This window comes from Ostrinia nubilalis, chromosome Z (assembly GCF_963855985.1).
Source record: "Ostrinia nubilalis chromosome Z, ilOstNubi1.1, whole genome shotgun sequence".
NCBI lineage: Eukaryota > Metazoa > Arthropoda > Insecta > Lepidoptera > Crambidae > Ostrinia > Ostrinia nubilalis.
Genome location: NC_087119.1, coordinates 22,947,821 through 22,974,418, shown reverse-complemented (window position 1 = coordinate 22,974,418; position 26,598 = coordinate 22,947,821). Strand labels below are relative to the sequence as shown.

At 37.0% G+C, this 26,598-nt stretch overlaps 1 protein-coding gene across 1 annotated transcript in view; it reads left to right on the top strand.

The window, feature by feature from the left end:
* The window catches only part of LOC135086711 (protein apterous-like), a 145,593-nt gene extending 126,901 nt beyond the window's left edge, over nucleotides 1-18,692 (top strand). The window contains exon 6 of the mRNA XM_063981488.1: nucleotides 16,488-18,692. Within this exon, the coding sequence (XP_063837558.1) occupies nucleotides 16,488-16,694 (207 nt within the window). The 3' untranslated portion in view covers nucleotides 16,695-18,692. The remainder of the gene's footprint in view (nucleotides 1-16,487) is intronic.
* The last annotated feature ends 7,906 nt before the right edge of the window (nucleotides 18,693-26,598 follow it).

Genomic DNA, 26,598 nt, shown 5'->3' with positions numbered 1-26,598 from the left:
GTTACGGTAAAAAGTTACAGGACGCCCGTGGCAAGGCGCGAAGTTAATATAAATACGAACATAGCCCGGCGATTATTGCGCCAACAATATGCATGTACGCAAATGACATGCTAACGGTCACTATATTATGCGAGTATTTTATTTAAATCGAAATATTGTTTTAGAATTTTGCGGCTGTGAAAACGCATTTCTTGAAAAGACGGGTGTGAATAGAGCCTTATAGATTTAAACACGTTCAAACTTTTTGTTGCTTAAGTTCAGTATTGAATCAGAGTTGCTCTATAAGGACGGTACCTACTAAAATGCTATTTAAAAATTAAAAAAAATTTTAAACCAGTGTTCACTATATTGATGCACGAGTGAAATTATTTATTTTAATGACCGTCACTTACCGTCGCGACGCGACTGAGGTCATTGTTGGGTAGAGTGAGACATATGAAACAGAAACCCAAAATCCTGTCATCCACAAAACTGTGAAATAGTATTAAGCATCCTTGGATCTATCTTTCCTAAGCAAAGCAAAAGTTTTGGTTCTCGTATTGAATCCGAGAGCGCAGCGGTTTAAATAAACGCAAATATTTTATTACCAACGTAACATTTGGTACATGGAAAGCACCCAGACCAATACAAACACAAATATTTAACATTATGTGGTGTAAATAAACAAGTTCAATTTGAGAGGCGAGGTGAGCGTGTTCCAGCTTTATTTAGAGTTTCTTTTTCCAAGAAACACCTGGAAAAATGATTCCCTAGAAAAGTGCCGAGTAACTAACTTTTTAGTGACAACGACTTTCTGGGAAAAGGCTTCGAAGGCAAAAGGATCGGAACAAAGCTGATCAATACGTCACCATCCAACCGGTTCTCGATTCACTGAGTCACTGCCTCATTAGCAACAGGGTAGGAAGCCTCTACATTGATAAGGATCAGTTTCGACCGATTTTGCATTGAAATAATTCAGTATTTTCGTGGATTATGACTTAGACTTTCTGGATCCGACTCTTAGATGGAAAACAAAGAGGAAGAACTGTAAAATCTTTCATGGTTCATAAGTTTACGTGCATCAATATGACCTTATTGAACATTTTACGGCATTATTTAACTGCTGAATATTTTCACCTGAGGAATTTTAATTGATATAAATCAATGGCCAACTAATCAAAACCACGAATAACTTGTGATACTTATTTCAAGTCCACATTATTTCGAATCTCTCGAAACAGAAATGTTAAACGTTGCAAGCTATGAATCAAGCTGGCTATAGGCAAACCCGACTCAATTATTTTCCAAAAACACATGGTGGAAACGGTTAAATCATTTTATTTGTCGCTAGATGGCGTTCGCGGCGAGCGTCCGCAACAGGTGCGCGCGCGCAGCGTCTAATTGCGCGGCGCCCGTAATATATAGCGCCCGAGCTTGCGCGTAGGGTCCCTATGGGGGTGGTGGAGCCAGGATAAACTGGGACTACCGTGGCTCCAGCTGAAGCACAATAATTATGCTTCTTCTTCACGTAGAACGGCTCGTTTTCAGTTCATCTGTAACAATCAAAATTGATTCATTATATTATGCACTTACTTAATTTTTACATACAAAAATTTCAATCTTTCAGTCATCTAATTTTCATTTATGTTAATTTTTGGAAAAAAAGTATAATATCAACTAAATAGCCAACTCGGATTCAGTGTTGCACGCTTCCAGTGCATAGTTAAAAGTGTAAATGAAATAATTTATAAGACCCAAAAATCCGTCTAAAACCGCACGCCTGGCCACCGCAGCGCCGTCACCCGAGCTGCGCGCATTTGGAACTAACCGCGCCATATTTCTCTCTGCGTCCTCAATTACCAGATTTGTCACTCCCCGCTTATTTCTCCCTCTTTTTTTCCCTCTTTTTCCCTTGAAAAATGTACGCACCGCCACATAATTAGCTGATTGAAAAAGTGCCTTTTCTTGTTCCCGTTTGTTTTGATCAATTGGTAACCGCTACTGGTTAATCGATCTATTAAAGTTATCGGCAGTCGATAAATCGAACCGGCTTTAATTTAACTTTAAAGTACCTACTTACTTAAGTGAAAAAGTTTCGCTTCGATCAACGCGAGAAAAGTTACAGTAATCGTGAGAATGGATAACCTGAGATTCCAACACTTTATTGCGATAACAATATTCATGTAAGTAAGCATCAATTAATTAGATAGTTGCGTTGACGTGTTGTCATTAAACCAATTCCGCACCATAAAGTACCCGGCCCAAGACACGTCCATTTGTATCCCCGAAGAGTAGTAACGGAACAAATTCCAAATTAATTATTGACGCTTCTATATTTAAAGTGTTTTCATGGCTGGAGCTCTATAAAGATGCGTCTTGACGGCACACAAATAACAGAGACGCGGCAGCCCTGCAATTAGTACCGCATGGTCACACCTCGACATTCGGTCAGATATAATTTTACTTTCTAAGTACAATTTGTGACAATAATAACCTAACAACCGCGGCGGATTTTGAACCTTACCCGATATATTTTTGGGTGCAAACCGAGTTAACGCGGAGTGCAAGATCACAATCAAAAGCTCTAGTAATTAGTAAGGCAACGCTGGGCGACGCTCGGCTGGGTAGATAATTTCCGCTGAACTTTCAAAAGACGTCCATTTGTCATTCGCTCGCGCGAAGTCGCGCCGAGCGGACGTACCATAACGCTCCCTCCTAATTTATTCAAATATTATTTATTTAAGGAAAACGGGACTATTAATCACATCTCTACAGTTTTTATTTACATACGCGGAATGTTTGAGGGCTTTGATCGCGGTGTTTGGACATTTATTAGGGCCTCCTTACGCGGCGCTTTTCATGCTCGGATGCGCTGGTTTTTACGTATTTGTTCGTTTTCTGTTTGCGCTTTGGTTAATTAAATGAGGAGGCTGGGCAAATTTGCTTTGACGCAGAGTGAATAGATAAGTAATTAAATGTAACCGACTAATTCAAGCCGTCGTATTCTCACGTTCATTTTTCGGATGGGCTCTTGAGAAAGCATTTCGGCTTGTTTAAGACATGAAGCGTCGTTAACAAAATGTAAATGTGATATAAACATGTTATGCTATTGTTCTGGGGTTTTTGACAACATTACACAATCGCATATTTCTGGCGTGAAGTACCTATTGTTATCAGGCCCTAAGCTTAGTGTGAAAGCATTTGTTTTCGTCTTACGGCTCCAGTAATTAAGGTCATAATAGTAACAGTCAAAAACTCGAGTTTATACAGAGCATTTTCGATTTTATTCGAGGTGTGAAATTGATAAAGTTTAAATAGATAGTAATCAAGGCTATTTATATAAATGAAAGGATCGCGGTTGCTAATTAGCGCCGTGTAATTGCTTATAATTATACATTCTTCCGGCAACACGAACCCTTTGCTTTCAGTGAAAAAGTTCAAGGAATGTTATAAATAAAGAAACTAACGATATCTCAATAAATTGCACGTAGCTATACTTAACGGGTCTATTTATAGTGTCATAATCAACGAAATACTGTTTATTTTTCTCGCTCGATCTTCAATGAGTATCGAATAAAGAATAGGGTCAATGCCACGTCTATTCATTGATATTGTTCGAATAGTAAAAGAAACAATTATATTATCTGCCTACATTAGAATAATAATTATGGTGTTGTATCTTGACGTGGAATTACGAGCAGAAATATTTTTCTTTTTCGCGAATAGGTATCATGAAGGTGTTGGCAATTATATAGTAATAAGCACTAATATGATGTGAAATGGCACAAAACAGGCCGAAAACACATGACCAAGATTTTTATTCTATTTTATACCACCTCTGCTACTTAATAACTACTTCCATAATTAATCATCCCCTCATTAAAATTTGTAGGAAAACAAAAAAGGGATTTGTATTTTAAAAATATTTAACGTTTATAGAATATTCATAAATTTTCCTGGTAGTCTAATTTTTATATTCTAATTTCCCTGTAGTGTGTACTCACTGATTAGGGGTGCTTTTGGGCAATAAGACTCCGATGAAATGATTGTACAGTCAACGTCAAAAAGTATAACTAAATTAGATGAAATATGGTCAACACAACCACAATCCAAATCTAACAAAGACGTGTTGCGAACTTTTTGACTACTTAGGTTGCCACGAACAATTTGACGGTGACTGTACAGCACTTTTTTTAATGCAAAATCGCTAGTCTAGCCGCAGATTACAGAGTTTTTGTCGGTCGATAGTTGGGTCGGGCTGTACTAAACATACTGTATGAAAGTGCACACATTGGTATCGGCTGATTTTCAATACAAAAGAATCGGGCGCAACTATCGGCCGATTAAAAGTCTGTAGTATGGGGGAGTTTTTGACTTGAATGATATCATCATCATCATCATCATTTCAGCCATAAGACGTCCACTGCTGAACATTGGCCTCCCTCAATGATATCCACAATGGCCTGTTGGTGGCGGCCTGTATACAGCGTCTGCTACATGCTATCGTCTCTAACTACCAAATATTATTACATTAACCATTCCTGGGAATTCATTTTTCCGTAACCACCATCAATTGGCGGGCAACGGCCGGCCGGCGCGATTCCTGTGGCGGTGCGGACGCGCAGATTATGCACGTTTGTCTGCGCAGGAGTGGACTTAGCGTGAAAGTCGTTAATGCTAATGATCCCTGTATTCTTGTATTCTGTATTCTTGGACGGGTCAGGTCTTTGAGTTACTGCAGGTTAAATTGACCTTATTTAGTAAACATTATAAGACGTGAATCAGAATTTTTCAGATAATAACAATAAACGTTAATACATTTCATTATGTTTGTCTGAATATTTTATCAGTATTTAATTTTAACAAGCTTAAATGCTTTTTTCAGACCTTGCAAGGTCTAGTTGAATTACTACTTGAACTGTAACTTTAGAAGTTTGAAAGAATAGGTAAGCTGTTTTGAGAAAGTTTGGATTAAATTACAAGTTTTGGAGTGGATTTTCTTTGTCTTTTGGTTGTGGGTTTGACTTAATGGCAATTGTTTTAGATCAAGTCTACCTTGTGAAGACTTACTTTCACAGCTGCTAAAGTTATCTGCAAACATTTAAATAATAGTTATAATATCTCAAAATAAGTTAACTTCAAAAAGTTTGACCTGCCCGTGAACGCAATCCGTGTACTTTAGGAATTTCAACTAGCCACCATCCGTTGATCCATCTGTAAAATACTGCAAAACCAGCGTAAATTTCTTAAACTATTACATAATAACTGCAGGAAGTGATTGATACCGATATCAGAGGGCATTCCTCTGTTTTTGAGGCACATAAATAACCGGCGCTCAGTCAACGTCCGCCCGATAGCGGTTGATTGGTATCTATATGACGAATAGTCGCGTATGTCCGTACAAATCACTGGGCTACGCGGGATAGGGCAGGGATTGTACTATATTTTCAGTGAATAAAAAACAATCAGCATGTCCTTACGTTAGGTGTGTTCGCTGGCTACTGCATAAAAAAATAAACCAAAAAAATCTTCATAGACTTTTTTGACGCACTCGTTAGCGATGACGTTTTAGTAAACTCATGTTAAGAGCGTTGTAGCAAAAAGTTGGCGTTCGAATTTTAGGTTTTTATTGCTTGACGTCGCGTAGTGAGTGCGCAAACTGCATTTATCTGTACAATTTCAACGCTGCGTCGACTAAACGATCTTAATCCGTAGTTGTATCGTACCTAAGACAGTACATCATACATAATAATAAAGAAATAATGTATAATTTACCTATTTGATTTTTTCTCAGATCAGACTTTTAGCAAAATCAAGTTACGTAATTAATGTATTTTTTACACTAGTAAATCCCGCGACAAGTTTTTAATCTTTAAATTGAGTAAAGTAATAAGTTGATGGGTTTGAAAGAATTTATGTTTTATTTTATTCTTTTTACAGCATCAAAAGCTTGTTTATGAAAAATATTTACTATTTAAATTTTACTTTTGACTTTTAGTTTTTATGATGCGGGATGGAAAAAATAAAATTTATTCTGATTTTGTGACGTTTCCGCACATAAATATGCATAGGTTAAATAAATAGAATGAAATGTATGAAAACGAGCGTGCCATTTTTTAAACGTTATCTATAATATCTGTGTCCATCAAAGAGCTCGTAACTAAACATCGTAAGCGCCATTAAAATTATTATAATAAATATTTAGTTTTTGTAAATCTAAACAAGTCAGGAAATCAAAGAGGTAAATACTGATATCATTGTGATTTTATAGAATTTATTATTATAAACCACGGTCTTATAATGCAAAAAAATCAGAGGTAACTTAAAGATTTTTATCCATAGAGCAAAATTTATCTAATCGTGTTTTTAAACAGTTATCCCATTAGGTACACATGCGTTCTGTAATACAAACCCATCAAAAACAATACTTGTCAAAAAACCAAGTCTCACTACTCAGTTGTTCTACGGTAAAAAGTTGTGAGATCCATGTAATACCAAGTCCAGTCCAGGAAATCATTAACGTTTTACATAAAATATTGACTTGGCCATCGCATGAAAACACGTGTAAATTAAATTATTTAGTGCGAAATGAAACGAAATTTTGCATGCCTGTGTAGACATGCAAAATTTCAGCTCAATGGGAAAACGGGAAGTAAGTAAATTTTAAGTTGCAAGATTTTACAACTCCAGATGTCAAAGAAAAAATAAAAGCTTGTAGATAGCTTTACAAAGAAAAGAAAGATTTATGCAGAAAATAAAAAGTACTGTCTACGATACATTTGTTAGGCCGTGTTGCACCGTCTTACTTTAACATTGACATCAAAATGTTGGATGTCAAAAATCTGTCTAACATAAAACACCGGTTATTATCAGTTAGGGTCAAAGTTAGGTGGTGCATCTCAGCCTTAGTGTATTTTAATTAAATTTAATACAAATAAGGATGACGAAAATAATCAATAAGTGATCTCACTCGAATATTTCTTATAGTAGGTATACAAGATGTCGAACAAATGGTTACTTACTGAAAAAGTGCTTCATGAGACCTAGCAAACGGCATCAATAATATGTTTAAGAACAAACTGAATCTATTCAAAAAACCTATATTTCCAGCTTTCATACATTTAATACAGTTACAAACAAACACGAAATCAATGGTTTCTGAGAATTCTGAGTGCCTTAATGCCGTCCCCTTTATCTGTTTATTTAGTATTTATTAATTAGTATCTCTTGATGATATTGTAGCAAGTTAAACCTAAAATCATGTTTTCCGTAAATAATTTAAATAAGAATGCAATTTACGAGTTTGTTGTTTGATTATTATATATTACTGAATTAAAAATTTAAATTTAAAAAATTAACACTTCTAATATGGTAGGTAAGGCTGGCGGCATACATTTAGTATGAAATTCGGAAACATTGAATTTTCGCATAGATCCACTTTATTCTTTGACCTATTTATTGTTATTGTTTTAAAGAGCTCATGAAGCACTTACAGGAACAGTAAACAGTTTCTTGATATCTTGTATAATTAAAAATCAAGTGAAATCACTTATCGTTTCCACCCTGTACCTATACTTTTAAAAATAAACTCATTTTATACGTTCATTTGTATAAGTATCTACAATACAAATACCTAACCAACTTAGTTGACGTTTTATAAAACTATTTGTCTAAGTGTCATCGAGCGACCGCTGGTGGATTTGCCATTTACCTGACCTACCCCTTTATTACTAAACGTTTAATATCAGATGAATAGTTACGCACCAATTTCTTTCATTCAGTCGTCAGTAATTGAACTTTCGGAAAAACATGACGAAGTGTTGTGTGACCATACAGACGCTATTCAACTTTTATTAGTAAGGAAGAGTATATTTTATGTTGGTAGAAACACAATAGCATAGACTAATGTTTTGACACCCTGTTAAAATTTTTATTAGTCATTTATTTTTTCCTGACCAAACAGATCATCATCAACAGACCTTTACAGTCCACTGCTGGACTATGAGCCTCCTCCACTATAGTGGAGGGTTTTGCCATAATCTCCACGCTAGGCAGGCGGGTTGGAGATCGCAGTTTAAAAGATTGATGTTTTTCAGAGAGCGCTGCTGCCCATTCTCTGTTTGATGTGTAGTCCCTAAGTCGCCTCTTACGACACCCGCGGGAAGAGTAGGGGTTGGTGACAAATGTATTCTACTCTGCCGTCACCACACGGCTTAACGGAAAGAAATTACAAGTCCGATTTACCTAAACAAATAAATTAAAAATACTTGCGGATCAAAAGTACTCAATCATACTACAATTTACGAAAAAATCACGCGTGACGCATGTACGTCAGCGGACAGTCAACTGACATAGACCCGGCGTCTACGAGTGCCAAAGCACGACTGATTTATGCCATTTGATGCACCCGATTTTATAGTATTTTCAAATTAATTTTTCATTTGAAGATTGAAGATAGATATTTTTTCTTTTTCACACAATAATAGTACTATGTTTCTTCTTAAGTATAAAGTAGTTTATGTTGCCAAATGACTTTTAGATTATGAGATGTGACCTGTTTTCTTGCAGTAATTTTCTCGAATTTTGACTATCTTAGACATGATAAAAATGCATTTTAATGAATTAAACATCAAAATTTTCTCAATACACTTTCTTCTTCAGGGTATGCTTATTCTAATGAATACATTCTATCTTCTTACTTAAAAATAAATTTGTTGTAATATTAGTTCAAAGTTGTGCCTTCGCGAGTTACCTGGAAATCGGGCTTTCGAAATTCGCTGTTTTCGTAGGCAAAAATCCAATTTGAACGAGATTTTGTCAATAGACATTCCGTAAAAACGTATGATAATTACGATGATATAAGTCAAAAGAAGCTATAACAATAAATTATATGACTAAAATCATTTCGAAATCTGCCAAATTCTCGATTTCTGCATGAAAAATGTGACAACGCTCTTAATGCTACTGGTATAATAGAAATACCAGGTATTTATTTTTCATGATTGTTCTTTATCTCCATATTAGTTCACAGTCACGTCTTAAACTTAATTTCAACTGTAGTATATTAACTAAAGCAGTGTACTAAGTTGTATATTAAGCCAGTGTGAGTTACAGATGGTTCGTTAAGCATGTCAGTTGTTACAGCTAGCATATAATTATCTAAATAGTATTTGTAAAGTGGATATTATACATACATATATCCAACAAAAATTCCAATTATTAAATCCAAATTGAGCTAGCTAGAGCTATGGCGCCAAGACGTCGGATGATCTACATAATTGGGCTCAAATGCTCGTACGACACGCACATTGTCATATTGGTCTCAACAAGGCACAATAGTCCGGACCTAGCAGTTAAAATTAATCCGCAGAGCATAACAGACGTTTGAGACGTTTGTATCTGCATCGCGAGATAAATCACCCCGTGTGTACCGTCGTCCATCACTCACAACGAGTTGATTAATAAAGCAAGGCGCGCGACACACTGCGCGAGTTGTACTTAAAAGATTTGTCCACTGGATGCGGTCTGCGGTCAGGCCATAGTAAACGTAGTTCGCATCATGTATGTTTATTACCTCACCGCAGACCGCAACCAGTGTGACATGTCCTTAACTCTACTAACACGCGGAACGTAATGAAAAGCTCAATCCTCGATTTTAATCGATTACTTTGTTGTTAGCATCTGAAATTATGCTGTCAAATATCTATAAATCAAAATAACACCCACCCAGTAGTTACCACCTCCACGAAAAGTTATATTATGTGCAGAATGTGGAGATGCGCGGAACTCTAGGAAAATAGCTCATAGAAATGTTCTGGACGAAGAGAAAACACAAATTTAACTTTACACGGCCACTATTGATCAATGATGGCATGACTGAATGCGTCTAATGACTAACTAAAGTTAGATTGTCCAAATATGACCTAAAAGATTTATACACGAATCGAGCACAATAATTGTTCATATATTTTCATAAACTTTTACCAAACCAGGTATTTTCCAATAAAACTAAACTAGATAGATATTTTTGTAAACATGTTTTTGGTTGTCGTGTGTCGTTCGCTTTACTTAATTAAAATAGCTGAAACGCGCTGAAAAATCGTCGCAACAACGACATATTTCTGGAGGCAAATTGAGACGTAATGTATGATAGTGAAAATATATTTAACGTGCGTGACATCTGACTAACGATGCATCGGTCGCGAACCTCGCCGGAATAGTGCCGCCCGAGATAGGAGCGTAGCGTCGATAGTGACAATTTGCTTCCAGTTTTTTACGAAAGCACTGTCTCTCTATCGATAAAAGAAAAATGGGGTTGTTTAGTTGACGAAAGAAAATCGGCGGTCGCGAACCTCGCCGGGACAGTGCCGACCCAAGATAGAAGCGAAACCACAGAATACATTGGCGAAACGTCAATAGTGACGATAACTAATAACTGCTGAATATTTTGAGCTGAAAGAAATTACAGACGAATTATTAATCTGTATTATTTCAATATGTTTTTTCGATAACAAAAAAGAAAACGGCGGCGATAGCGAAGAATAGTCCCGGCCCGATATACAGGGTGACAGGTAAAGCGATACATTCCTTGAAAGGGGTTAAAGTAGAGCTTATTTGCAGTCATTTAAGTCATATGACACCATGTCCGAAACTTGTTCATTTCCAAGTTATTCAAGATTTAAATATTTTTAAAAAAATCTCCAGTTTTTATGTTAAAATGTACCCTTGTAATGAAGAATACGGAATAATGTTAACTTTTTTGTTGTATTCGTATAGCTAAATAATAAGATTGACATTTTAAATTGAAATTTGCAAGAAAGAATCGTCATTACTCAAGTAAAAGCTAAAAAACCATGTATTATTTTGCAAAAAAAATATGTTTTAGGTAATTAAACGAAGAATTTCCAAGAAAAAATGTATGGAATGTTGTGTACAAATTACAGAATTTAGTTCCTTGATTCATTAGCTATTCAAAAAGGTACAGTTGTTAAGCAAACACTACATCATTATTTTTTTATTTGAATTTAAACGTCTAGTAAGATACTTTCATAAAAAAATAAATAAATAAAAAAGTCACACTAACAACTGTTCTTGGGTCTCAATAAATGAAAAACTTAGTATTTTAATAATAATTGTATCACCTAATTTTATCTAGGTACATTATTTTAAGTCCTGCTCAAACTGTGAGCCCCGTCTTCTAATACAAGCTCGTAGTCTGTTTCTCACTTTTGTTTTTGTGACTCTTGTTGTCAAACTTTGCTGAATATCTTGAGCTGCCCTCTGAATACGCTCACGAAGCTTTCACACACACAGCACACTTTCGGCTCAGTGTACGCCAATGGATGGATCAACAATATCCACTTCGTTGGATTGGGCGCGGTGGACCCATTCCTTGGCCAGCCAGAAGTCCGGATCTGACCCCTTGCGATTTTTATTTATGGGGTCACATGAAGTATCTCTTGTATGTAACCCCCGTAAACAACGAGCAAGAGATTCGTGAGCGCATTCGGAGGGCAGCTCAAGATATTCAGCAGTTTGACAACAAGAGTCACAAAAACAAAAGTGAGAAACAGACTACGAGCTTGTATTAGAAGACGGGGCTCACAGTTTGAGCAGGACTTAAAATAATGTACCTAGATAAAATTAGGTGATACAATTATTATTAAAATACTAAGTTTTTCATTTATTGAGACCCAAGAACAGTTGTTAGTGTGACTTTTTTATTTATTTATTTTTTTATGAAAGTATCTTACTAGACGTTTAAATTCAAATAAAAAAATAATGATGTAGTGTTTGCTTAACAACTGTACCTTTTTGAATAGCTAATGAATCAAGGAACTAAATTCTGTAATTTGTACACAACATTCCATACATTTTTTCTTGGAAATTCTTCGTTTAATTACCTAAAACATATTTTTTTTGCAAAATAATACATGGTTTTTTAGCTTTTACTTGAGTAATGACGATTCTTTCTTGCAAATTTCAATTTAAAATGTCAATCTTATTATTTAGCTATACGAATACAACAAAAAAGTTAACATTATTCCGTATTCTTCATTATAAGGGTACATTTTAACATAAAAACTGGAGATTTTTTTAAAAATACTTCAATCTTGAATAACTTGGAAATGAATAAGTTTCGGACATGGTGTCATATGACTTAAATGACTGCAAATAAGCTCTACTTTAACCCCTTTCAAGGAATGTATCGCTTTACCTGTCACCCTGTAGAAGCGTAGCGTCGATAGTAACAATTGCTTCGAGTTTTATACAAAAGCAGTTAGTGAATTTAAATTTTAGTATATGCTTAACGGAATATATATCGTAAACTAAAAATGTTATTTTTTTAAAATTAAAATATAAGTAACTAATGTTGTTTCATCGACGAAAAAAACGGCAGACACGAACCTCTTTGGGACAATGTCGGCCCAAGATAGAAGCGTAGCGTCGATAGTCAATTTACTTCGAATTAACTGTTTACAAAATAATTGCAGTGCAAATAAATTTCAGTGTCATACGAGATTGAGCTTTTTTTTTTAATATATTGTATAGTACTAACTAAACAACACATTGTTATATTAATAACTAATAGTTTTGAAGGTTAAGGTTCAATATTCGGGTGACTTTTTTCTCTAATGTAAATAGTAACATTACCTAACACAAGTCTGTATTGTCTACCAAAATAATCAATCTACCATGTATTATTATAAAATTATTGTTTATTGAATAAAGGTTATGAAAGATTTATCTACCACGGACTCGAAATATCTTACATTCGAATAAATTACCCAAACAAAACAAACAAAAAACCTCAATCAAATAAAACTTTAACAACGCAGATAAGGTTTTAATAAGCGAACTGTTATACCGGGTGTGTTGAAGAAAAGAATTAGTTTTAATTTATTTAATAACCGGCCGGTAATAGCCGGTGGTTTACACAATACTGATTCTCTGATAACGCATATAATACCACTTTATTTATTTACAACAACGGTTATAATTTTGCAATTTTCGCAGTTTTTATTTGGGTTCCGCGGTAAAAACACAAAGAGCCAACTGACGCAACTTTTTCACGCCAATTAGATCATTACAGGGAAACTCGTTTATAGAAGAAAAGAAAGACATTAAGTTCATAGACACGAGTAGATCTAGGGGTCAAAGTTAGCTTTTTTTTATCTCTAAACCAGTAGAGATATTCAAAAGCCAAATGCTATCTTTTTGAAATCAAATGCAACGAAAAATATAAAAACAGCTTAGCTATCAGGGCTTACTCTTGTTAGTTGGTTAATCTTAGGATGCTGGTGTAATCTGTGGATCCAGTCTGCCCAGAAGCGGCTTACTCACCGGCTATTGTAGTAAGACACATACTGTTAGATGTGCGGACACGTTGAAGGCATTTTAACGTTGATGAAGGCTAATTTCGGTTGGAGGAATCTAGCTGGTCTGTTCCCTGTCACGTCATTAGGCCGTATCCATAGTCAGTGTTGCTTGTTAGCTTCTTGAAATGTATTATAAACTCAGTATTGACGTTCATTACTCCTTAAATAAAAACACATAGACATTGTATAAATTCTACATGAATTTTATTCATACTTGATAATAATAATAATATTATTGTAGAGACGACGCCATGTCAAGGTTAACACTGTGTCATTTCATGTTGTTGTAATAAATGTAATTTTCCAAAAAAATATCTGATTTGTAACCCAGTGTAAGTTCCTCTAATACAGTGGTTCTTAACCTTTGAGTCATGAGGGACCATTTTACCAAATTTCTGTCTTGTCAGGGACCACCTTATAATCGGTCAAAACTAGTTTGACTGCAAAAATCAGTTAAAAGTGATTTTGACCAAGGTGTGCAAGTGCACTTCGTGGACCACTTGGAATGCCTCCAGGGACCACCAGTGGTCCGCGGACCACCGGTTAAGAACCACTGCTCTAATAAAATCGATGTACGTACAACCGTCTGGAAGTTACTATAAAATCCATTTCATTTTGGACGGGACCCTTCACTGCTTACTCCGACGCGCACTTGACCGCCAGATGATATCAATGGCTGAAGACGCTCTATCATTACTTCAGTTTAGGCATTAATTTGATAATAATTAAATACCGCGGCGCTTTGATCGTATCTCGCAGTATTTACATTTCAATTATAACTGTATATTGTTCTGAAGTGTGATCTAGTTAGAGTTATTGACTGGGCTCTAATTACTCGGAGGTTAAGGCTAAATTGTATGCACTTAGGTGAAGTTGTGATTTAAATAAATTATCACAATACTATCAACATTCCATAGTTCACCAACAGATGAAACTGTATTCACAAAATGATTTTTTTATGAAGTCATGATTGATCTTTTTTAGTATTTTTGTTTCATTCGGTTATAATTTCAATTTTAATTATCTAAAAACTTTTACAAAATAGATATAACCTACTTATATCAGTCTTAGCAATGGTATTTTATAGGAAAGAATTGATGATGATAATAATAATATAAATATAGTTCTTGCAACTCACGAAGGCGAGTAAGATTTACTTGTGTGTATCTACCTGTACATGCACATAACGATAGTGTAATATCTATCAAAACTTGAAAAAACGAACAGCTGTAGCGAGCCACCACACATGTAAAGATAAGATAAGATAAAAGATAAGATAAGAAAAACTTTATTTGACACAAAAAGAAAATAAAATAAAGCTCACTCGCCTTCGTGAATTGTAACAACTATACCTAATTATTTAACAAGTATTTTTTTAAATCTTTTTATTTTTTCCGCCACTCGCTTTCCACTTAATACTCGTACGTTTCCTATTCTTTAAATATAAAATATTTTCTTAACCGATGAAAATATTCACATTGCGGCCTTTCTTATTGTTACGTGCAACTGCCTTTTCGCGGAATGCTACGAAAGAGCACTGCATTTCCATGCCTATTAAAATATTTTTGAAATTTCTTTCCGTCACATTTTTGTGGACGCCCCAACGTGAAATTTTATTTTGTAAGCCGTTTCCAGTCGTACCTGCAAGTGATATTCGTATGCAACTGAATTTAAGTTAGTTTAGTGGACATGGCACCAAGTAATAGCAGTGTAACTATATTATACGAGTATACCTAGTGTATTAATACTGAAGTTTCAATGCTAACACAATAAAAACTGGCGTTTACTAGTATCTTATACCAATTTAATTATATAAACCTCAGATTTCTTTAACTTTAATACCGAATATTAAAGTTAAAGACAAAACTACCTTGACTATTTGATAGCCATTAAAACCATATAGATACATTAAGACAAAAAGCTCATGTATGTTTTACAAAAAGTATTATTGCTTTTAATCAGAGATCTAACATGAAACATCATAATATTCAGTGAGTTATTACACGTCCCGCCGGCAATAAAATATTGTAATGTGGACGACTGAGACGGATTGAAGCTCTAATAGATATAGAATAGCTCCGCTTTTTATGCGCGCACTCACAGACTCATAGATGATTGTAATGCGCCCAGTTTACAACGCATTCGCGTTTATGACACATGATTAACATTTCTTGGCAACCACTAGGTACAACACTCGTAAAAAAGCACCAAGTAATCGCGGATACACGTCCAATAAATAGCATCAAAACATTCTCACATCGTGTATTGGATGAGGATTAATGGAAACGGGCCGGGTACAGCTGAATGGGACCTGGTGGATGTCATTCATATCGGACAGTTTTGTCGGGACCACCGCGCCGGTGTTATCTCAGCGTGCGCAGTGTCATCAATCCTGCGCCGACTCGCGCGGCCTATCCTCGCATCGACTTTGAAAACGGAACGTTAATTATAATCTGCCCTCGTTCCGTTATCAACTCGCCGAGATGCCGGCCAGAAAGAAACGCTCGTCTAAATTTGGCATTAGGCAACATCCGTCGCCGCCATAGCGCGGGGGCGTGGCCACGTCGCCGGCGCGCGCCATTGGCCGCGGATCGCGCCGTGGGAACGCCGTTTGAATCTTTGAACATCGCGCCGACCCTATTATTGAATCCATAGACAGAAGAATGGAATATAAATTCCTGCGCGATCTACGATCCTATCGGTGAATGCAAAGCTCAGTTTCGTCCGCAAAATTTTTCGTATGTAAGTAATTGGAACGGCGGAACAGCGCGGCGGAATGTTGCGCCGGCGCCGGCGACCGTCACGCTTGTGCGCGGCGCCGCCGGTAATCTTGCTAATTACAGATAAAATCGGAACCTCGGAACGCAACCCACAATGGCAAATCCGCGGAACGCTCTCACGTGCCCCACAAAAACGGACAGAAATGCGAAAAAGAAAACAAGCGAGCTTCCGCATCCAGTGACGGAAGCTAATTACGCCGAATTGTGCAAGTACCGGGGAGAATTTTCCCCGTGCGGCAAGGCGAGATTACTTTTTCGGCGAATCTTTTTAAGGCGATGCGACATTTCGTTGGCTAGCGGCTCGTTTCGTGTTGACCAACCGACGACCAATGTTGTTTTTTGTCCGCAGGTGTGGTTCCAGAACGCGCGGGCGAAGTGGCGGCGCATGGTGACGAAGCAAGAGAACAAGATGGCGGAGAAGTGTTCTCCGGACGCGTCGCTGGAGCTGGACATGTACCACGGGCCCATGGGCTCCATCCAGTCGCTGCCGCCGCATAGCCCGCCCTACAGCGTCATGGGCGGCCCGCCCAGCCCCAGCTCGATGGACTGCGCATAGCCCCAGTTCTGCGCCTTATGAGCGCCCCGACTGGCTCACCAGTACGCGACTAGTGGAGGGTTCATGTAGTGTCGGCTAGGAGGAGTGAGTGGCGACGGACTCGTAACTGGGACTGAGGTACTCTGCAGTACGCAGTGAGTTCAGTGATGGATCCACGGTTGTGTAGGTTCAGAGCTCGGCACGTGCACGAGCGTGCTCTGTTGAATTAGATCTGTTTGTTGAATCTCAAAGGTTGTAAATTTCATCATTTAATGTAGTCCGAGTTAGTGCCGGATTTTTAATCTCTACATCGTCTCCCCGGATGGAGCTGTGCCGGCATTCGCCTCGCATCTCCTTGGAACGCGAGCTTCATCCGAGGACCGGTTATTAAATTGGTAAATTACAGTAGAGGCGTATTATAACTACAATAATTATAATAATATACGTCTAAGGTTTCACAAAGACCGAATATATCGAATATCACTTTGTATATGTTGGTTCTACAAACCGAAACTATGAAGAAAGTTTTTTTTATTAATATATTGAATACTATTTATTTATTGAACATTAATATTTAATTTGAATTAAGGTATAATTATAAGAAATTTTAGGTAGATGTGAAAATTTTCCATAGATTAATGATTAGGTTGTAATGTAGAATAGAGAAAAGCGTAAAAATTGGCCGGTCAAAAACTGAATGAAACATTTTTAATAAATTTTGGAAATGTGTCTAATAATGGTCTTTTATGTAGTTGTAAGCATTATCTAAGTATAATTATTACTCCGGCTAAATAAACGCACCGTTAGTTCCTTTTTTTTGTATAGATTTAAAGTACTTTATGAATAATCTGAAATAATGTTAATGTAGCAGACTCAAACGAATAATGTAACCGTTTCAATGTATGCAATCAGTATGTAAACCTATGTAATTGGAAACAAACTGTCAGCTTGTGCACAAGCCAGGCTTCAGGCCGCACTCACGGTAACAGCGCGGAAGCGGAACCGAGTGCGGGAGCGGTTTGATATGTTATTAAAACTCAGTATTGAAATCAACGTCAAGCAAAAAAAAAACTTCATTTTGGTTCTCTGTTCAAAAACATATTCGAGGACTTTTATATCTATATCAGCGGTACTAAACCTTTTTACGCATTGACATTTTCGTTAATGTAGAATGTCGTAAGACTGTAATAATACAATTTATTTGTTAGCTTGACGTTGATGTCACAGACAAAGAATATTTTAAGCATGTTAATCTCTGACATTGTATTTATCTAACTGTTACTGTTATAAGGTGTAGAGAGTTCATGTTAATAGTAATAAGCAGTTGTACGCCTAGTTTTTAAAAAAAAAATCTTCATCTGAGTTACCAAATATCAGCTCTACTTGATGCATGACTAAAAGTATCTAACTATAATTAATAATAATAATAAATATCCTTGGACATTTTACACTGCGCCTCTAGTCCCAAACTAAGCAAAGCTTGTACTATGGGTACTAGACGACGGATATAAACAATTAAACATACTTAAATACTTTTTTTTTTTTTTTTGTAAATACATACATATTATACATAGAAAACACCCAGACCCGTCACAGAAATTAAAATTCATCATTTCAATTTCTGCCCGGCCGGGAATCGAACCCGGGACCTCTCGGCATAGTAGTCCGTTCTGAACCACTACACCAAACGGCCGACAGAATAACAATAATTAAATATACAATCATTAAGGGTTAGATGTTCAAATATAATAGTTAGGTACCTCCTATAACTTAATATTAATTAAAGTTTTCGTGTTAATAATAGATTTATAGTATTTTCTATGTTGGTATTTGGTGGGTCTAATGAAGACGTGCTTTCTAATACCCACATTTAAGCAGTCGGTAAAAAAATCCGCTCCCGCCCGCGCTCGCACTGTGTGATGAGGCGAACGACATCGAATGTATGCCTGGGTGTTTATTCATAATGTGTCTAAAAATTATAACAATCTGTTAATAAAAATATTCCAGTTTATAAAATAATTCACTTTTATTTAATCCTTTAAGCCGCAAAGTAACCGTAAAGATGGTTAACAATAAACGGTAAGTAGATTTAACACTTTAAAGAGGAAAAAAGGTAAGGTTGGTTTGATTAACATTTTATATGAGGTAATTAATTACTGATCCAGATCTGAAAATTGTTTTACAGTTAGAAATTATACATTTTTAAATATTCTTAATTTAGGTTCTGTTTATAATTTAGTTACAAATTTATATTCATTGAATTATTTTCTTAAATAGTGCAGAAGTCACTAGATATTACATCTAAGTATTAATTTTGTAATGCCACCTGGAGGGAAAGTACTCTTAATACTGCAGATAGAAAATTTTACTGAAAGAAAACATTTCTTTTTTTTTTTAAAAGAAAGAGAACTGCATTCATAGATTTTCGAAAATTTTTGGAAAATTCACTACCGTACCATACAATTTTCTGTACATAATTAAAATAATTTAAGATTTTATGGATTTCCTTTCATTTGATTTATCAAGTTTGTTAGAGAGATTTCATCCTTGTACTTGACCCTAACGATCGATGCAATAAAAATACAGGGTGTAATTTTTAACAGATTTTAGTTGGCTCGATTCCCGGGTGTGGCAAGCAAATTTTTGGAAATCTTTGTATGCAGTTTTATTTCTTTTCAAAAATAATGTAATGTTTTCTTTGAGAAAAAAATTCTATCTACAATATTAAGAGTACTTTCCCTCCAGGTGGCATTACAAAATTCCACCCTGTATAAAGTATCTTCTGTCTGTAACTGCAACATATTAATGTTAACTATGCTAGGAGCTTAGCATAGTAAATAACATAGCATAGTAGTTTTAGTGTGTATAGAAGCATGAAATAAAGTATGCGTACCCTGTGATACCCTGAATAATGCCCTGAGCGGATACCATTTTGGTCCACAAATGTGCAAGTATTTTATGCTGTATACTGTAATAATTAATTTAATATGTTGGGCCAAATAAAATATTTTCTTTCTTTCTTTATTCTAATAACAGAAATGAGATATTGTAATTTATTTTTAAAGATTGTTAGCAATTTGTATTGCACAAATTACTAATAGTGCCGTTAGCCCCTCGTGGTAAGCTAAATAAGCTTGTGTTACGAGTGGGCTCACCACAATAGTCGAGCGGCGGTGGGAAATAACTCTTGTATGAATATGGATTCAAGCTTGACAGTAAGTAACAACGAAAGTATTATTTTATAGCTCATCTCTTCTGAGCGGCGATAAAATAAGAACCATTTATGAAACGATTCTCAAGTACAAATCTACTCAAACATATAAGTCTAATACTGAAATGAATACCAATACTGGACTCTACCTTTTTACTCTATCCGAATGACGTCCAGTGCTGGACAAAAACCTCCCCCAACAACCGAATGTCCACAAAGATCGGTCATCCAGGCACCTTCCACGACCTTTACCAGATCGTCGGTTCACCTAGTGGGCGGCCTGCCCACACTGCTCCAGCTCGTGATTGCCACTCAAGAACTTTTCTGCCGCAGCGGCCATCAGCTGTGCGAGCTATGTGCCCCGCTCACTGCCACTTGATTTTAGCGATTCTGCGGGCTATGTCAGTGACTTTGGTTCTCCTGCGGATTTCCTCATTTCTGATTCGATCATGCAGGGAAACTCCGAGCATAACACGCTCCATCGCCCTTTGGGTGACCTTGAGCCTTCTTATGAGGCCCATGATAAGTGACCACTTGTCTACTACTCTATGCTTGGATTTAAATTTACTACAGGCATAGCTAGTATTGAAAATGTGTATTAAATTCTGGTACTAATTGCTAGCCTGTTAGTTTCCATAATTATTACTATCCGATACGTGTAATATGTTAAATATCTGTTACATGTAACACGAGTGCCTGCTGTTCATGGAAAGTAGCTTTTCTTTTCTCTCATAACGCCAGCTTCGTATCGTAGATCGGAACAATTGAACTTGATTTGTTAACGATGTTAGTTTCGTGGCTTCTGCTCAGATTTTGAGTATGTTACTAAATAAAATTATGTGCTCAATTATTGCAAAACTGCTGTAGTAAGAGTTGAGCTAGTAAAACAAATAAATAGAAATAAAAGATTTTCATTACTGTTACGACGCTTCCGATATATTTTCAGCATTACCTTATGATATGCGTGCAGACAGACAATACTGAGATTTGTACATTTTTAACTATCCGTAAGTTATATACAAGTTGTTAAAGTACTCAATTAAACTTAATTACTAAAAGCTTAATTCCATTTTTCTCTCAAACAGCTCAGACCAAACAAAGTAAGGCCCCTGTACACTGTAGGTCCCCGAAACAGATAAAGTCAAGAATGCCCGAAAAAGGAATTCGGACCACCCAGCCGTCAGCTGGGCCTTATTTATTGTTTTAATTAAACAACATAACTCAGGGTCCCAACGCACCTATGTGACAGGCCGTAACTTTGCCCTTTGGCTACCGATCTGAGCAGCAGTGCGGAAAGGCACTGAATTGGGCATGATTAATAAAATTAATGCGGTTCATATGCACCAATAATGCATTTAAAAGTCAAGACTGCATCTTATTAACAATAGACTGATGAGACCTCAGTCACAATCAGCTTATAGCCGAATCCTTAAAAATATTTATAAAATCCTCATAAAATATGAATGTCATTATAGTAAGTATTGCAAGAATATACAGGTTGTCCCAAAAAGTAATGTCAAACCGAAGCCCAGAGGTAGAGCATCACTAGGGCTATCCAAATCGCGGACAGTCAAGTTACATGCCTGGTTTTGTATTATTAGATGAATAGCAGGCTTAGCTGATTTAGAAGTATTTATTTACATCTACATATAACACGAATGTAGGTAAACTAAAAATCCAGTATGTTGTAAAAAAATCATAACTCGAAAACTATCAAAAGTCGCGGTGATTCAGGTAGCCTTAGTGATACTCTACCTCTGGGCTTCGGCTTGCAACTACTTTTTGGGACACCCTGTATATTTATAGTCTATGGAATGGATCATCATGTCAGATTAGTTTGTACAAAATTCGTTTAGGTACTTGTAAAATGCGATAGAAAATCAGTCCTGAGTTTGCAAAGTTAAAATTTCGCGTAGAGAGAAACATCGAAGTTGCTAAGAAGTGAATTGATCACAAGTTTATTGATAAGGCAAGTTATTTTTCATGTGAAAAGCTGTTCTGCCCATTAGCTAGCTAGACACTAACGCTGAGTTGCACCATCAAACGTCAGAAATCTGTCAAACTCCATACAAATATCATCGATTATTGTTAAAGTTACGGTTAAAGTAGGTTGGTGGAACTCAGCCTTAATAAGTAGGTACTCTTACCTACCTGCTGCTGTAAACAAAATTGCTGTAGGAGAAAAGCTGCGTTTTGCGGGTTTTAAAATAGTAAGTAGTTTCAAGAACACTCAACCTCAACTTTCTTATTCGGATCATCATCATCATCATTTTTTTTTTTTTTTTTAAAAAGATCATTACAGCTACAGGACGTCCACTGCTGAACATAGGCCTCTTCCAATGACATCGCACGGTTGGTGGCGGCAGCACACTTTTCTAAATACCGCTGCACTGCACCGTAGCTTGCTATGTTTTTTTTTATTTATCCCCAAAGGGGAAGCTCTTGGCCTGTATCTCACCTGATGGTAAGTGATGATCAGGCCGAAGGTGAAAGTGAGCTTCACCCAGAATCCTCAACCACAGAGCAACTGGCTATCTTATCTCTAACAGCTGGGACATAACAATGCTGTTAACATTGTTGTTATGGCGACAGACTTAAGTAAGATGGTGGTAACTAGCCAGGCGAGCTTAGAACAAGCCCTACCACCAACCAAACCGAACAGAAAAATCTGCCCCCACTGGGAATCCAACCCGGGCCCTCTGCATCTGAAGCAGGTGGTCTTGCCACTAGACCACAGAGGCGGTTAAATGTAGTTCTATACCACATAATACCTTGCGACAACCACATAAAGGTAGCAGAAAGGCGCTGGATGCAGATCGCTATCAACCGGCCCTCGTGGAAATCATTGGGGGAGGCCTATGTTCAGCAGTGGAGGTCCTATGGCTGAAATGATGATGATGATGAATATACCTTACTGTTAAATAGAAGGTACACAGAGCTGCTGAGGTTTATTAAGTAAGTCATACAGCATATAAGATCATCAGTAAGTAGCGTTTATTACCTATTCTAATCTGAATCCTGTATATCATTGCATCTCTCTCTAGTGACCTGAGTGGATAGAAACAAAATAGTTTCTCAAATTATTATCAGAAAATATCGCCGTAATTTTATTCGAGGCAGATAAAGCGGATAAAACTAGCAGATAAAGCGCCGCAAGAGTGCACTGGATTGGCCACACTCTCCGAAGGGACCCCGATCACATCCCTAAGCAGGGTCTGGATTCGAACCCCCAAGGAAAACGCAAACGTGGTCGGCCCAAGTAAACTTGGCGGCGCACTGTAGCAGACGAGGCGAAAAAAATCGGCAAGACCTGGAGCGAGATCAAGCACGAAGCTCAAGACCGAACGCGATATACCTAGGACTGTCAGTTGTGGACGCCCTCTACCTCATCTAGGGGACATAGGACCTTAAGTCTAAGTCGAGTACTTAACGGTCGCGGTCTCCCGTCTCGGTCTCGGTCTCGTGTCTAGGTCTCCTGTCTCTGTCGCGATGCGAATCGCCACCTTAACCCACTTACTCCTACCAGGTGTTATAACACCGCTAAAAAGTAGTTCGGAATATCCTCAGATAAATTATAAAAATATCGAGAATTTGTTTACTGTTCCTTGTATTTTCTCTTCATTACGAATCAAGCTGTAATTGAGTATGTTCGATATCGCATATTTGCTTTATTTTGTTAGTTTTTTATTATTTTGAATTCTGTTATTTAGTTTTGTGCAAAAACGTCTACTAAATGGTAAGATATTTCATAAACTTGCTATTAATACCTCAGATTATACTAGTTATTATTTTATGTACTACTGTTTGCTACAAAACAATAAACATATGTTTTTGAAAAGCTTTACATTTTTGAGACTTTTTATGACAAAATTACGATCGGTGTTTTAACACCTGGTCGCATAATCCACGTCTAACCTGTATATTCATTAAAAGTTTAGGCCACGATATAAAAGACCGCTGAGACTTCACGAAATTGTGGACGTATTAGAAAACATTGACGACGATGCTCAGATACCGAATCACATAGCAATTTTACCACCAGAAAATGCTAATGCAGAAGCAACGGATGAATATTCTGGTGAAGAAGACCACGTTACCTTACAAAATCTTCCAGGTTAGCCTGGTTCCGTTTATCTAACTATAACCTGGAAGATTTTGTCAGGTAATGTGGTCTTCTTCACCAGAATATTCATCCGTTGTTTCTGCATTGCTACTTATAGCGTGTAAGGTCCAGGTTCGCAACTTAGAGCCTAGGCAGAAGTACTGTACGACAATTTATTAGTCTTCTTCAGATAAAGATGATAACATCCCGCTCTCTGATTTTTTTAAAAGTAAGACGATATGAATCTAATGATGCCTCCAATGCAGTTAGTTCTTCTGCCTTGAAAGTACCTACCGCAATCACAATTACAACAATACAATATAGTTCATGTACCTTCTGTGAAAGTTCTGTGCCAAAATGTCTAAAATATACATGGCAAAGCAGTCATACTCCTAAACAATATTTATGAAGAATGGCACCACAACCAGGGTCCACGGAGCTTACATCCCTCCCTGTGTACAACTTTACTTACGAGTACTACACGCAACTGACATGTAAAATTTGCAAGAAAAAATCAATTTGGTGTAAAAAATGCGCCACGTACTAAAGCATCCTAGGCTATGATTTATGTCTTACCATATACAATAGCTCTGAATAAGATTTTGGTATTTTTTTAGTAAATGAGTATTAGGCCAGTAGAATTAAACACAAAAATTGATTAAATCGGAAATAATTCCTACAAAAGATTTTTTAGCTTTAATGGCTTCATTGGTTGCCCATTAAGACTCTCCTAAGTTTTCGACTTCGACGGAGTTGTGCTTAAGTGGTGGGGGCCCCCGAAAGGGGCGTTTTTTCGGTTTTCCGGTTATACCGCGTAAAGGACTTACCCTATCGAAAAGTGGTCTTCATGACGGTTGAAGGGCACTTAATCCTGCATTGAATAAGACCAAATTAAAATGTTTTGGACAAACCGTTCCCGCGCTAAAGTTCGGAAAAGTAGAAAATATACGTATAATTAATGACCCTCTCCACGTCCAATGGCTTGTTACCCACAGGCTTCCAAGTCTTGAAAAGGGCCACCTTAACCAGTGTAACCCTATCAAGGCTTACGAGCTTGATGCGCCTATCCTTGTGCGTCCCAGCCGTTCCTTAACTGCGGTTGGTGCACCTCTTCCTTGCACTCTCCTGAACGACCCTGTGTTACCTACTGTGGCTGTCCCTCTTCCTTGCAGCCTCCTGCACGACTACGTTGCCTAGCCGTATGCCTGGTCCAAGGTTCGACGCAACAAAATCAACTTCGCACGCGTGAAAATAGTTTAAATACTATTTTCCGTGCTTGCAACATTTTTCTTTACTGCTTCGGCTCTATTAGTCGTAGAGTAATTGTATATATCCTATAGCCTTCCTCAATTTATGAGCTATTCAACACAAAAATTATTATTTCAATCAAACTAGTAATTCTTGAGATTAGCGCGTTCAAACAAACAATCAAAAAACTCTTCAGCGTTTTAATATGAACTTGTTGTTGTTGATTTTTGGCGTCAAACCTTAGACCAGGCATACGGCTAGGCAACGTAGTCGTGCAGGAGAATACAAGGAAGATGGGCAGCCACAGTAGGTAACACAGAGTCGTTCAGGTGAGTGCCAGGAAGAGGTGCAGCAACCGCAGTTAAGGAACGGCTGGGACGAACAAGGATCGGCGAATCCAGCTCGTATGCCTTGATAGGGTTACACTGGTTGAGGCGCTCCTTTTCAAGACTTGAAAGCCTGCGGGTAACGAGCCAGTGGACGTGGAGAGGGTCATTAATTATAGACATATTTTCTACTTTGCCGAACATTTGCACGAGAACGGTTTGTTCAAAACATATGAATTTGGTCTTATTTAATGCAGAATTAAATGCCCTTCAACTATCAGGAAGACCACTTTTCGATAGGGTAAGTCCTTTACGCGGTATAACTGGAAAACCGAAAAAGCGCCCCTTTCGGGGGGCCCCACCACTTAAGCACAACTTTGTCGAAGTCGAAAACTTAGGAGAGTCTTAATGGGCAACCAATGAAGCCATTAAAGCAATCAAATCTTTTGTAGGAATTATTTCCGATTTAAAAGCTAATTCTACTGGACTATATAACTTACAACTCCTTTTTAACTCTTAAACCTAACAAAATCATAGTATGTTTTTTTCTCATAGTAGTACATTCTCCGACCAGGTGTTTAAACACCACCCATTTTCCGGCTTTTCCAGTTGACCAAGAATTTTTCTAATATTTTTCTGTGGATACTTGACCTCTATTTAGAAACATACTAAAATTTTATAAAAATTGACAAGTATAAAAAGTTTCAGGAGTATCTGGGTTAACTTAAAAATTATGCGTGCACTTATTAGTTGCACTATCGTTGTAAACGATCCACTTAGCGGAGGCGAGAAAATATAATTAATTCACAAATTAATACCATTTATACCTGTCGACCACGATTACGGCGGGCATTTGAAACTGGTGTTTATACTGTTAATAGCCACTCGTCGACTTAAGTAGCCGCTACTTCTTTAGGATCTTAGTTCGAATAGAGCTTTTTTAAAATGCCATATTAATTAAATACAGTCGTCAGTACATCAGTCAATATTATAGCTATATTTTTGTTGCAAAATTGCATCAATTAGTTATAGCTGCAA